Source organism: Vombatus ursinus, unplaced genomic scaffold (genome assembly GCF_900497805.2).
Source record: "Vombatus ursinus unplaced genomic scaffold, bare-nosed wombat genome assembly UNPS02014814.1, whole genome shotgun sequence".
Classification (NCBI taxonomy): domain Eukaryota; kingdom Metazoa; phylum Chordata; class Mammalia; order Diprotodontia; family Vombatidae; genus Vombatus; species Vombatus ursinus.
This window is the reverse complement of record NW_020954592.1, coordinates 9384850-9398703: the sequence shown is the minus strand read 5'-3', so window position 1 is coordinate 9398703 and position 13854 is coordinate 9384850. Positions and strand designations below refer to the sequence as shown.

Here is a 13854-nt window from a genome sequence, read left to right as displayed (position 1 = left end):
GCAGCTCTTTTAATGGTGGCAAAGAATTGGGAATTGAGGGGTTGTTCATCAACTGGGGAATGGCTAAACAAGCTGCCTATGATTGTGTTGGAATACTATTGCTCTATAAGAAATGATGAGCAGGATGCTCTCAGAAAAACCTAGAAAGACTTAACATGAAGTGATGCAAAGCGAAATGAGCAGAACCAGAACATTGTATACAGTAACATCAATACTGTATGATGTTATACTGTGAATGACTTAGTATTCTCAGCAATACAATGAGCCAAGACAGTTGTGAAGGATTTATGAAAAATGTTATTCATCTCCTGTGAAAGAACTGATGGAGTCTGAATTAAGATCAAAACATACTTTTTCTTTACTTTATTTCTCTTGGGTTTTGAGGGATTTTTTGGTCTGTGTTTTCTTTCATAACATGACTAACATGGAAATAAGCTTTGCATGACTGCACATGTATAACCTATATCAAATTGCTTGCCTTCTCAATGGGGGGGAGGGGAAAGAGGGAGAGAATTTGGAACTCAATTTTTTTTTAATGTATGTTAAAATTGTTTTTGCATGTAATTGGGAAAAATAAAATGCTAAATCGTTGAAAAATTTTAAAAAAATTGAGATTTAGCAAGATGAGGTGATTTACTTGCCTTCACACAACTAGCAAGTTGGGGAGTGAGGAGAGGACTTAAACCCAAGCGTTCTGAAATTCAGTGCTCAACCTGCCATTCCAAGTTTGTTAAAAATGTATTTTTCAGAGATTCTTTTGTTTAGGAGGACTGAAGAAAACAGGACATTAGCATTTTCCCCACACTCCTCCTTTCTCTCCAACTTTCCTGTCTTCCTGAGACTCCCATTGAATATATGGTCCTTCATTTTCCCATTTCTTACCTGCCTTTCCTTTCATTGGGCTTCTACCTAGAACTGTCTGCTTTATGATATTTTTAGTTACATAAATACACAATTTAGGTATGTTTCTTAATTCCTCTGTATATGTGTGTATGCATGTATGTATGTAGGTATGTATGTATGTGTGTTGTGGATTTTGGTTGGAAGAATTAATTACTAGAGGTCAAATGACAGTTCCAATAAAATAAATGTTCAGGAGAGTGAATATAAGCACACTAGAGGAGTTGCTATTAGATCAGTAAGTAGGAAAGAAAACAAAACAAAACAAAACAAAACAGAAGTAGATTTGGTTCTTCACTCTGGCTATGGTCCCCCAACCAAAGGACTGCACCATGGAGGGGAAAGGCAGAAATTCTCACAAATCCTCAGGGTTTGTTTGTTTTTTAATGTGCATCTGACAAAGATGATTCCTTAGGAACATAAAATGATATGCTTGAATTTCACCAGAAACTACTTCCTTCTCAATGAGATCTAATGGCATTTCTGATATGATATAATTTTTTGTATGCATTTCTCCCCTTTATAAGAATAGACAAGGTTAGGGAAAAAAATATAACCTTGTTTAAGATTCCAGGGTGTGGTGTCTGTCTGCCTGTCTCTGTCCCTGTTCCTCTCCTCCCTCTATCCTCCTCTCCTCTCCTGTTATGTTTTTTCTCATTTGTCTCTTATCTCTGTTCCTCTCTCTTTCAAAACATTTAGAACTAAAGAAAATATATTTTCTATACGTTTTCCATGGTTTTTATATGTTTTTTCTCTACATGTTTTCTCTCTGATTTTCTGTCTTACTCTTCCTCTCTATTACTCTCTATCTCTCCCTTAAAACCTTGACTTCTGATGTACTGTGCTCACACAAAACTAATAAGCCCACAAAACATCACCTTCATTTGTTGAATTGTAACTGCCTTTTCTTTGGGCTTCATGAAAATAGTGATATAATAATATAATTCAACAAACATGTATTGTGGACCAGATGTTATGTGGGGCACTGCACAATGATACTCTGCTAATTCCTACAGATAGAGATGATGAATGACATAGTCTCTTGTTCTTAAGTAACTTACAGTCTAATAAAGAGAATATAACATGAACCCAAACAGGCACAATGTAGTGTATAAAGTTATAAGGGCAAAAGAGATATCTAAGCAAATTGTGTTACTGGGGGGTTTTAACCTGAACTTGTTTTATTTTAACATTTTGATAACTGTATTTCAATATAATTAGTTCCTTTTGCAATCCTATATATTTTATTTTCTGTATTTTAAAACATTTTTTTTTCCTGAGAAAGGGGTACATAGGCTTCGGTAGACTGCCAAAGGAGACCATGACACCAAAAGCATTAAGAACTCTTCTGTCTAAGCAAGTTTGAGGATGAGGAGATTGCTTTCAGCTACAGGAAGCTGGGGCAGGGAGCAGAGAGCAGGAAAAGCTTCATGAATTAGCTGACACTGAGTTGTATCAGGAAGAGAAGGATGTTAATAGGCAGGAATGAGGAAAGTATAAATTTTAGGTATAAGATATATGGAGGTAGGGGAGTTGAGGGCAAGCTTAGGGAACAGCCATTAGAGCACATGAAGGTACCAGAAATATGAAATCAGGCTGGAAAGGTAGGATGGATTCAGAGGGTACAGGGCCCTAAATGTCAGAATGAAGAGTGTTTTATTCTAAACACAACTGATGTTTGGTTGCTTTTCAGTTGTGTCTGACTCTTTGTGACCCCTTTTGCAGTTTTCTTGGTAGTGGTTAGTCATTTCCTTTTCCAGCTCATTTTATAGATGAGGAAACTAAGGAAAACAGAACTGAGTGACTTGCTTGGGGTCACACAGCTAGTAAGTGTCTGAGGCTGGATTTGAACTCAGGAAGAGGAGTCTAGAAGCAATAATGAAACACCAAAGGCTCCTGAATGGGGAGTGAAGGGGTCAGACCTATGTCTAAGAAAGATTATTTTAACATCCCTGTGAAGGATAAGGATAGGCAATGGAAGAAACCAAAAGTGGGAAGGCCATCATTACAATAGTTCAGGCCAGAGGTGCATGAGGGGAGAGAAAGGAACAGATGTGAGAGAGATTGGAAAGGCCGAATTGACGAGAATTGGTAACTTATCAAATGGATAGGAAATAGACTAGAGGGAGAAGAGTGAAAGATGACTCCAAGTTTTCAAGTCTAATTGATCTAGAGGATTTTGGTGTTCATAGAAACAGGGAAGTTGAGAGGGAAGCCAACTTTAGGGTGCATGCTGAATTCAATTTTGGACACCAAGTTTGAAGTACTGGTGGGATGTTCAAATGGAGATACTTAACCAGTTGGACTTAGGAGACTGACAAATAGGAAAGGATTACCTCACATAATACAGTTGAGATATGGATCAATGTTGTGAAGTTACTCAGCTATGGTAAATCAGTTTGAATTTCTAAACTAGACTGATGTCACCCAGTTTTCCTTTTCCATATCACCACTCCATCTCCACCCCTACTCAATAACTTGTCAAACTTTTTAAGTGCCAAGTTGGCTCTTTCCCTCTCAGAACCCCTATCAAAATTCCATTAAAACCCACTCAGGAAAAACTCTGTTATCAGTCACTTATACCTTTAGCTGAGGTAAATGCATTTTAAATTTCCTTATCTCTAGTTGAGTAATAGAAGATTTAATCATCCTTAAATTCAATTATCCTTAAGCAAGTGAAGGAAGTACTTGAGGGACAAAAAGCTCTTCCCTGTATCCATGAAACCACACCTGCTACTCTGAGTTTAAGGTCAGTCCTATAGCTTCCCTTAGATAACACCTACTGCACTTCAATCTCTAATGAGACAGTTTTGTGTCACTTAGATGAGAATGTGACATCTTCATATACAGACTTGGATCTATTTCTCCTTTCTCTATTTTCCACCCCCATAATCCCATCACTCTCAATGGATGAGACCATTTAAAACAGCTCCAAGTAAGCAATTAGACTCCCCACAGCTAGATTCTACCATGCTATTCCATGTTCTTTAAATTTCCATAAAATCAGTCCTTGTAAACAAATGAGGGAGAATGGTTTAGTCTAAGGTGCGTTGTCCAACAACCACTGGCATTTTTCTCCCTTCATTTCACAGAATGACCACCACAAAGGGAGAGAATTGTTCTGCCTGCCACAGAACAAAGCCCCTCTCATCAGAAACAATAGCTATGCCATTTCAAAGTCTGCATAAGGAGTAACTGGAAAGGACTCCTGAAGCGATTAGCTCAATATCAGTGTTGTTGGAACCTTACCTCACTGAGCTCTGCCAGGATGGAAATGCCTTCCTGTAGCAGACAGAAAATCCTGATGCATTTTAGTAATGGGTCATGCCAGGTCTTCACCAGCCTGAATGTCACATGGGCACTGGAGGCTTATTTGGAGCATCTCATACCCATGTGTTGCTTTTTATAACTCCCCTTTCCATTGTGAGGTTCTGCATATGTCCCATTTGATCAGGTCACACAAGTTATGTCGTGTCCAACACTGCATATTAAATGAAATCAGCCTAAGCCAACCCAGCATGACACAGACTTGACTGAACAACTCTCTCTCACTCTAAGAGCAAGCAAACGGTGGCTACTTGGTAAACAATGAATTAACCGACTGCCCCTATCAATACTTCAAAATTGTACTCTGGATTCCAGGACAATGTCTTGTCCTTTAACTAATAGAAGCCTGCAAGTAACTAAGTAATGTGGAGGAAGGAAACCAAAAGCAAGAACCAAAGTGGATGTGCTTCATTTCAAAAGTGGAACTGACAAGTTGTCATCAGGATACATCACTTATAAAAGAACTATTTTCAATTAAAAATGCTTTTTGAATAGTACAACTGATCAAACTCATTTGTAATAATAATAATATAATAATAATTATAGCTAACATTTGTGAAGTGCCAGGCACGGTACTAAGTGCTTTACTATTATTATCTCATTTAGTCCATACAATAACCTTGTGAGGTGGGTGTTATCATTATCCACATTTTATAGATGAGGAAACTGAGGCAGACAGAGGTCAAATGACATGTCCAGGGTCATACAGCTAGTAAGTATCTGAAGCAGGATTTGAATTCAGACCTTCCTGACTCCAGGCCCAATGCTCTATCCACTGTGCTACCTAAACTTGGTAAGGAACGAGAAAACAAGGAAAAGGACTTTCAAACTATTAGCAATAGAAATATTGATTGGGTCAGTATCTTAGGCATCATCTAGACCAGGGATAGGGAACCTGTGGCCTTGAGGTCACATTTGGCCTTCTAGATCCTTAAGTGCAGCTTAAGTGGATTTGTTCCGTAAAATTTGGATTCAGTCAAAAGGTTCTCCACCCCTGACCTTGACCAAACCCTCCGTTTCACAGACAGGGAAACTGAATTTTGCCCAAGGTCACACAGATACTTAGTTGAAGAGACAAGACAAGAATAAAAATACCCTGACCGACAGTTCAGTGAATTAACCTTTATATTAAGCAATCATTGTATGTTTTAACGGTTTGTGATTTCCTCATCTTGCTATTTATTCGCTGCCCATCTATGTGGCCCCTCTATTCTCTAGACACAAGAGGGCATGCCCTGGAGTCGTTAAATCTTTTGTCACAGGAACTTGGATCCTAAGGCCTCACAGTTCAGTGACTGGTGGTCCTGCCTACTCTCCAGCCATCTCCTCCACAGTCTTGCCGAACACCTCGCCACAGGTCACGCACAGTTTCCTCTTTCCCTCTCCTGCTTCAGTTCCAGAAACCGTAATCAGATCAACTCTGACACTGTCCCTGGATGAGGGGTCTACTTCCCTAGGGCCTGGTTCACCATCCAGGGAATTCTCCACCCAAAATTCTCCTTCCTGGCCATTGCTTCCATTTGTGCATGGCCTCATATTAGAATGTAAGCTCCTGGAGGGAAGGGATTACACTTTGAGAGAAATGATTATTCCTCACTTATATTAATTATCAATTATTAATTGGGATTAAGATTTTCCTTTTCCTATTTTTTTTTTCATTTAGAAATCCGCCTCTTGTAGGTTTATTTAGCCCCTATCTGAAGAACAGGGGTGGGGGGTGGGTAATGAGATTGGATTGAACATTCTCCTCAATCTTGTTTGAGATGCCACTCAACTGGGGAAGCTTAGTTTTGATTAAAGAATAAAAAAGATAGAATCTAGGTAAATTCCAGCCCACTGTGTTCCACTCAGACAGGTTTTTTTTTTGGGGGGGTAGACCCCTTTTGTATAGATTGCTCAGGAGGGAGTAGTCTGGCTTGAGATGAGACTCTTCTTTGTCCATGAGGGACATAATCAGAGTCACACCAAGCCCTTCATTAAAAGAGGCCCACCTCTCATGATAGTATTCATTTTTTCATTAATTTTATTAACCAATCAGAGTTGATTTCTACCTGTCAGGAACATCCACTCTTCCAAGGGTATATAAGCATCAAGAAGCCTCCATGAGAGGTCTTTGGTTTGTGAGAGAAAGACAGATGGCCATCCTTTTATTAATTATTCACTAGCCATAATTAATAAAATTTATTAATTAACCAGAAATTATTTCTCTCAGACTTTTCATCATCACAATTTACTTTGTATTTGTATCCCTGGGGCTTAAAAGCTGGATAGAGCAATGGACCTAGAGTCAGAAAAATCTAAATTCAAAATCAGACATTTATTAGCTGTGTGACTCTTAGCAAGTCACTTTACCTCTGTCTGCCTCAGTTTCATCATCTATAAAATGGAGATAATATTAGCACCTACCTCCTAAGGTTGTTGGGAAGATAAAATAAGATATTGTTCATAAAACACTTTTTTGATTTGATCCTCATGGCATTGGTTGGTGCTATTTTTATCTCCATCTTTCAGTTGAGGAAACTGAGTCAGACAGAGGTTAAGTAACTTTTTCAATGTCACACAGCCAGTAAGTATCTGAGGATGATTTTGAATGCAGGTCTTCCTGATTCCAGACATAACTCTCTATTCACTGTGCTACCTAGCTGTCTTTGTAATAAAAAGTCCAACTATAATTATTATTAAGAGGAGTAGTAGTAGTGGTATAATCCTTGGCATGTAATAATATGTTAATATTATTAATATATATATATATATATTTATTCAGTCAGTTACTGTACTGGAGAACTACCTCTACTAAAATTTGTAGTTAAATACTTGGAAGTTCTATAAGAGCTATAGCTAATATATTTATATAGCTATGAGACCTAAATAAGTGACTTGCCTAAGGTCACATGGACAATAAATGCCAAAGGTAGTATTTGAATGCAGTTGGTTCGAACCCAAAGTCCAACATTCTCTCCAATATACAATGATGCCTCCACACACAAACCTTGAATCAAAAATAGCAGGCATTAATAAATGTTTATTTGATTGACCTGAATAGATTTGGCCATTTAAGATAAAAATTCATGTTTGAGGCAGTTTGAATTGGTTGAAAGATCACTGGGGAGTTAGGAGAACTTTGTAGTTCTTGATCTGCTTTAGCATTACTGTGTGACCCAGTACCAATGATTACAACTTTTTGTACTTGAGGTTGCCTATTTATCATTATATTGTAAGTTCCGTGAGGGCAGGGACTGTCTTTTATCTCTTTTTGTAGCCCTAGCACTTAGTACAGTGTCTGGCACATACATAGTTGTTGTCTGTCTTTCATTTTCCAAGAGGGCTTATAACATCATTGAGGGTATGTTTTGACTTGGTGTGAATTGGATTTAAACGAAGTAGAGTTCCACAAAATCATCAACCTCACTCTCTCTTCCAGAGTCATCCAAGTTCAGTGGCAAGACAATGGTCAGGGAGACTGGTGATGGACTAAGATAGATATTCTTAGCATCTTAGATGTCTGACCAAGCTCTGAGCTCCCCACAGTACCTGTTGCAGCCACCTTCATGGCTGTTGGAACAAATTGTTCTCATCCGCCCATTCTACCAGGGAAAGTATTGACATGGTTGGAGTAGACACTCCCCTAGTGTATAACTCCCCCTTCCTTTGTGAGGTTCTGCATATGGATCATTTGATCAGGTCACAGCAAGTTATGTTGTGTCCAACACTGCATATTAAATAGTCAGCCTAAGCCAATCCAGCATGATCCCCCTGTAGGCAGAGCCACCCCACTAAATCAGACACATACTAGGTGCTTAATGAATTTTTATTGAATTGAATTGTAAAATGAGGAAGATTAAACTTCATGATTGAGAGGCCATGTGATACAGTGGAAAGAACACTGGCTTTGGATTGGAAGGACCTGGATTCAAATCCTACCTCTGACCTTGGCTAAATGAGACCTTGGGTAACCTCTCTGTCTTTTGGTTTCTTCATCTTAAAATGAGAATGTTGGACAGAGGGTAGCCTCTGAAGTCCCTTCTAGCTATAGCCCAATGATCCTATGATTTCTAAAGTCCCTTCTAACACCAGTGGTCTGTTCTTATATCCCCTTTGTTTCTGAGCCCTAGGCAGACTGGCCAACAGGAACTAGAGAACTAAAAACATGTAACAAATAGATTAACCAATTTGAAGCCTGAGGCTAGAGATGGCAATGTAACTAAATCCAAATGACGGAAAAACACTAGACTGTTACAGTCAATTCAAACATATTCCAACCAGCCTCCAGAATGTGTTTTTTGCATTCACAACAAAACAAGTTTATTGTTTCTGGAATCAAGGAGCAGACTTAAATAATCTTTAAGGTCTATGCCAATTCTCTAATTACTCTAAGTCATATTTTGCATCTAACCTGAGTTTTCTTTAAAAGTTCCTTCCTTGAAGGGCATGAACTGTATCTCTTTTATCTCTGTTTTTAGTACCGAGCATAGTGCTTTGAATGAATGAATAAAAAAATTACTTATTTAGAATTTACTATTCATCTGCCAAGCTGAAATGGAGATACAAAAGGGGAAACCCCTAAAGACAGTGTCAACTGTCCAAGAGCTTGCAGCTTTAAAGTCCCAACTAAAATCTCATCTTCTATAGGAAGGCTTTCCCAACTTCTCTTAATTCTAGTATCTTCTCTCTCTTAATTTACTTCCTATTTCTCTTGTATATAGCTTGTTTCATTTGCCTGTTGATTCCCCCATTAGATTGTAAGCTCCTTGAGGGCTGGGATTGTCTTCCTCCCCCCCCCTTTTTTTTATATCCATAGTGACTAGCACAGTGCCTTACATATAATAAGGGCTTAATAAATGTTTATCAATTGACTGACACACAAGAGGGAAGGGTGTCCAGTGGAGAGACAATAGTAGGTGCTTCATAAAGGTTTATTGAATTGTTGGGAAGTATACTTTAGATTCTATGAGAAATTAAATCATCTCCACTAACTGTAAAGTTCAATAGGCCAATGAGAAACCATGACAATCAAATACCTATAACACATACACATTTTGACCTGTAGATTCAGATAACTCAGGATGTGAGAGATAGCCGAAGTAAAGTCATCAGAAACTTACCTGATGCTGTATAACACTTTGCCATTTTTCGAAATCCGTAGTAGTTTGTTGTCTGTGGTGACATCATGGAAGTTGGCACCCTTCTCATTGGCAAAGAATAAGTCAGGTTTCCAAATGGAGTCCAGCATAGATGGGTCTAAGTCCAAAGAGTCATCAGGGTATTCACTGTAAGCCAGCCGGGAGTCATTCCACTGCTGCCTCAAAAAGATGTTCACTCTGTAGTCCTATAGAAATGCCACAGAGAAAGATGACTAATCCCCCACATTGACCATGAGGGACCTACTTAATTTTTCCCATCATTCCCAGCATTTCAATTTTGCATGTCAGCAATCCATGCATGTCTACACAATATCAACATTACCAGTAAATTCAGTAGGAGCAACAAAACAAAATCTCTCAAGCCAGCAGTACAACATCCATTACGTTAAATAATTGAACTTTCTACCTTTAAAACTGGTATGCTGGTATGGTGTAGACATACCTCAAAGTTAACACTTCTCTGGAAAGAGAAAACTGCTGCTAAAGAAATCAGCCAATGAAGGCAGGTGACTAAACAAATACAACAAGCATGTTTTCCAAATCAGGATTGGTATGGCCCATAATCTCTTTCATACAGGAGAATAAGATCCTACTATTTTATTTACATGCCAATTCCCAGGTATACAAGTTCCTTAAGAGAATGTTGACAAAAGAAGAATTCTGGTTAAAAGAAGCAAGAGATCAATAATGTAAAAGCAAAAATCACAAGAAAAACATTTCAAGAAATTTTCAAATTCCAATTAGTCTTATAGTCTCTCTCATTGTCTTGTCAAATTATCAGGCTATTTTAACATTTCTCTGGTCACTCTCCTATGAACACCTGTGCATCTGGGTATTTCTTCAGCAGATAGAGTTTTTAAAGAATAAAAAGATTGCAGTTGTTTGAATAGAGACTCTTTCAGGTCTGAAAACTTCTGGATTTTTTTTTCATATAAATAGTTCTGAACTCAACAGATTATTATCTACATCAATGGCCCTTCTTGCTTTGTCTGAAAAGTGTCAGATTTTCTGGAGATGTTACTCTACTGCAGACTAACTACTCAAAGGCATTCAGATATGAGAATTATTTCCTAATTTGACAGTATAGAGGCTAGACCCTGTGGGAAATTAAGCAGGATCATGTCTTGGGTCCAGTGATTATGTAGTGCTGCCATGACAATTTCAAGCACAATCTCTTTCTGCTTCAATCTGTCTGTCTGCTTCTCTATTCTATCATCTATCTCTCTATCATCTATCATCTCTCTATCATCTTTATCTCTATCACTCTATCATGTAGCTAACCCGTTTCTTTTCTTACTTTTTCTTTTCCTTCACAATGATAAAGACACATATTATTGTTACTATTCACTTTTGCCTAAATTATTTATGCCACAGGGACTATATGAGAATAATCACTTATAACTGAGTCCTATCTGAAGATGACCTTGGTCCCATGAGAAATACTAGGTATTAGAAGTGGTGGCAGTAGGAAATAGGTTTTATACTTAACTGACTTTATTATTTATTTATTTTTTGCTTACCTGTTTCCTGGTCATTGTGATTGATTTATTTAAAATTCCAACATGCTAATATTTATATTTGTCACATTGTTTACTTCTATATGTCAAAAGCATAGGATGAATTTGAAATAGATAAATATTATTTGACTTATCTAGGGCCATTTCAGGGTCTAGTTAGTGACTGCTCTTAGGAAGGATGCTGTATGTGGTTTAGAATTAAGGGGAAAAAATGTTCACAATGTAGATTCCTCTAACAAATGCTAGAGTATAGGATATGAGTTTGATGTATTTCACTGACTATATGGAAAAAGTCTTTTGACTTGAAAAATTGATTAAAATTTAAATTTGTTTGATATGTTTTGCAAATTAAATCTGGTAGACTAATAACCCTAAACCAAGAGTAAACATTTTCTGACTGAGTAGCTCCATGGAAAGTCATTTGTCAAATTCACAGTAGGGTGCTATGATTTCATCCAAGGCTTTTACTTACTTTGCTTGTGATGATATTAAGCACAGGAGGAAACAAATCCTTTTAAACTGCTCCCAATAACTAGTTTCCAAATCCCACGAGGGAACCAATGGAACTTTGAGTTTGTATTGGAAATATGGGAGAGCCCTTGATCTCATGGGAAGCAAGTTGTTTAGCAGTTTGTCATGAAACAAGGGTGGGAACATTAGAGAAACAGATATCAATGCAGTAACATTATTCTTCTGTCTCCCATGAGCTTCTGTAGGCTCATACTGAGATAAACAGTCTAGTCAACCACATCACTGATAAAGAATGTGAGAGGGAACAGACAATTCAGGAAATCTTTTCAAATACAAGTTTTCACAGTAGTTAGGCATCTGGTTACAACATTAGTCCCAGGTGTGTCTTTTTGGGAGTGTTCATCTGGTTTTCAATTTTAAGATTTGCACATAGGAAAAAATGAGACTGATTCTCTCAATTTACAAGGTGCTTTTAAATTGGGAATACATGAGTGCCTTTCAGTTACAAGGCTAATGCTAATTGGCTACAGATAAATGTAAGATATATGTGTTTGTATGTATATAAGTATTTATATGTGTATATATACACGCATATATATGTATACACATACATATATGTATTAAAAATCAAAATATTGTCGTGGATTCTGAGAGGTTAAAAAATAGATTTTAATAAAATGAACTTACTATAGAAAATAAGAGAAATTCAACTTTTCTTATAGCTAGAGAACATACATTTTCCTTCTTTGCAATATGCAGCCATTTAAAATATTCTCAAATTTTGTAAATAATGATAAAATTATACCAAAAACTGGACTTCTAAGCCAAAAGCATCTCAAAAGTTCTCAGTATAGAGTATAGACACCCACATGTTTGGAGATCTGTGTGAACTCCTGTCCAGAGGCACTATATAACCCACTGAAATCTACTACTATTCTACGAGTCTGTGACTCTCTAATATTGCTTTGCAAGTATAAAAATGTGATACAGTACAGCATGCTGTAATATTTCCTTGTCTGACATCCCCAAACACAGGAGAATGCTTAAATTGGGCTTTAATCTTTCATTATCTCTATTTGATGAAATATTAAATTTGGAAGTAAATATTGAGGACCATGTTAAAATAGACACTATGTTTCCCTTTGAGAAGCATTCATTCACTGGGAATAGATTCTACTTTGAATCCATGATACATAGTCTCACACTAAACTTTACTTTCCTCTTATTTATTCCCTCCTATTTGAGCAAAATATGAATCAGCCCTTAATGAAACAATTATATTGTGCATTTTTCCAACTGTCAGCAACATGGCAGAATAGCTACTGAGGACTGGCTTTGGAGTCAGAAGACATGGATTCAAGTTCTGCTTCTAACATGTATAGCTGCCTTTTGCTGGGCAAGTCACTCAGTGCCCCTAGACAGCTCTGTAAGATTATGAGTTATTAGGGAAGTTACCCATTTGCAGCTATGGGGGGAGTGTCTATACCAAAAGATACTCACATGGTTTAAAAAAAAAGTCAACCTCTCCAATAGCAATACTCCCATATCCTAGTGCTATTTTATATCAGATTTTGCCCTTGAGACTTGCAATTAATAATAATAATAATAATAATAGCTAACATTTATATAGTGCGTGCTGTGTGCCAGGCTTTGTGCTGCTTTATAGTTATTATCTCATTTGATTCTCACAATTATCCTCACAATATCTTCTCAATTGATCCTGGGAGGTAGGTACTATTATTATCCCTATTTTACAGACAAGGAAACAGGTAAACCCAGATTAGGTGACTTGCCCAATGTCACACAGCTAGTAAGTGAGGCTGGATTTGAATCCAGGTTTTCTTAACTCCAGGCTTGGTGTTCTATCTACCAAGCCACCTTATAATATTCCGTGAACAATTCAGTCTTATAATAATTTTTCCTTTTTTCTGAATCATTCTGTACTTCTCCAAACAGACTGAATTGCATGGTTATTACATTGCAATTACATTGTCTTATAAAAATGTCTTTGTTGTTTTATATGTAGATCTTATCTTTCCAACTAGATTGTAAGGTTTTCAAGATAAGAACTGAGTTCCTTCTCCTACATCGCCTAGCAGATTGCTGAGTTCTCTTTTTAGATAGAGAACGTAATTTTCCTCATTTCTAGTTTGTTAACCTCTGTTAGGAAGAAATCAGTTGGAATTAGAGGTTTGTGGAAAGCTGTCTTGTGGTAAGTATAGTTGTTAAATAGCATTAAATTTTTAGTTTAAAAATCAAGTTCAACTTATATGCTAGATCACCTTACATACCATAATGTATAGTGAAGTAAAAAATGGCAAATTTTACTTTCTGCTACCACTGAGGAATATCATTTCTACTATGAATATTGGAGAATATGTGGTGCTCCTTAAGTAATATGCGGCACTGTATTCACTATAATAGTCAGCCACATGACTTTGGGTACAGAGGGAAGACTGCTATCATGTCTCGTCCTGAGTATCCTTTGTAATTAGAGA

At 37.2% G+C, this 13854-nt stretch overlaps 1 protein-coding gene across 5 annotated transcripts in view; it reads right to left on the bottom strand.

Annotated features, from left to right (window-relative positions):
• Window positions 1–13854, bottom strand: part of GLRA2 (glycine receptor alpha 2) — a 277815-nt gene that overhangs the window by 182685 nt on the left and 81276 nt on the right. For all 5 annotated transcript variants that reach the window (XM_027835397.1, XM_027835398.1, XM_027835399.1 and 2 more), the window contains one exon: window positions 9330–9553. In XM_027835397.1, coding sequence (XP_027691198.1) covers window positions 9330–9553 — 224 coding nt within the window. The remainder of the gene's footprint in view (window positions 1–9329; window positions 9554–13854) is intronic.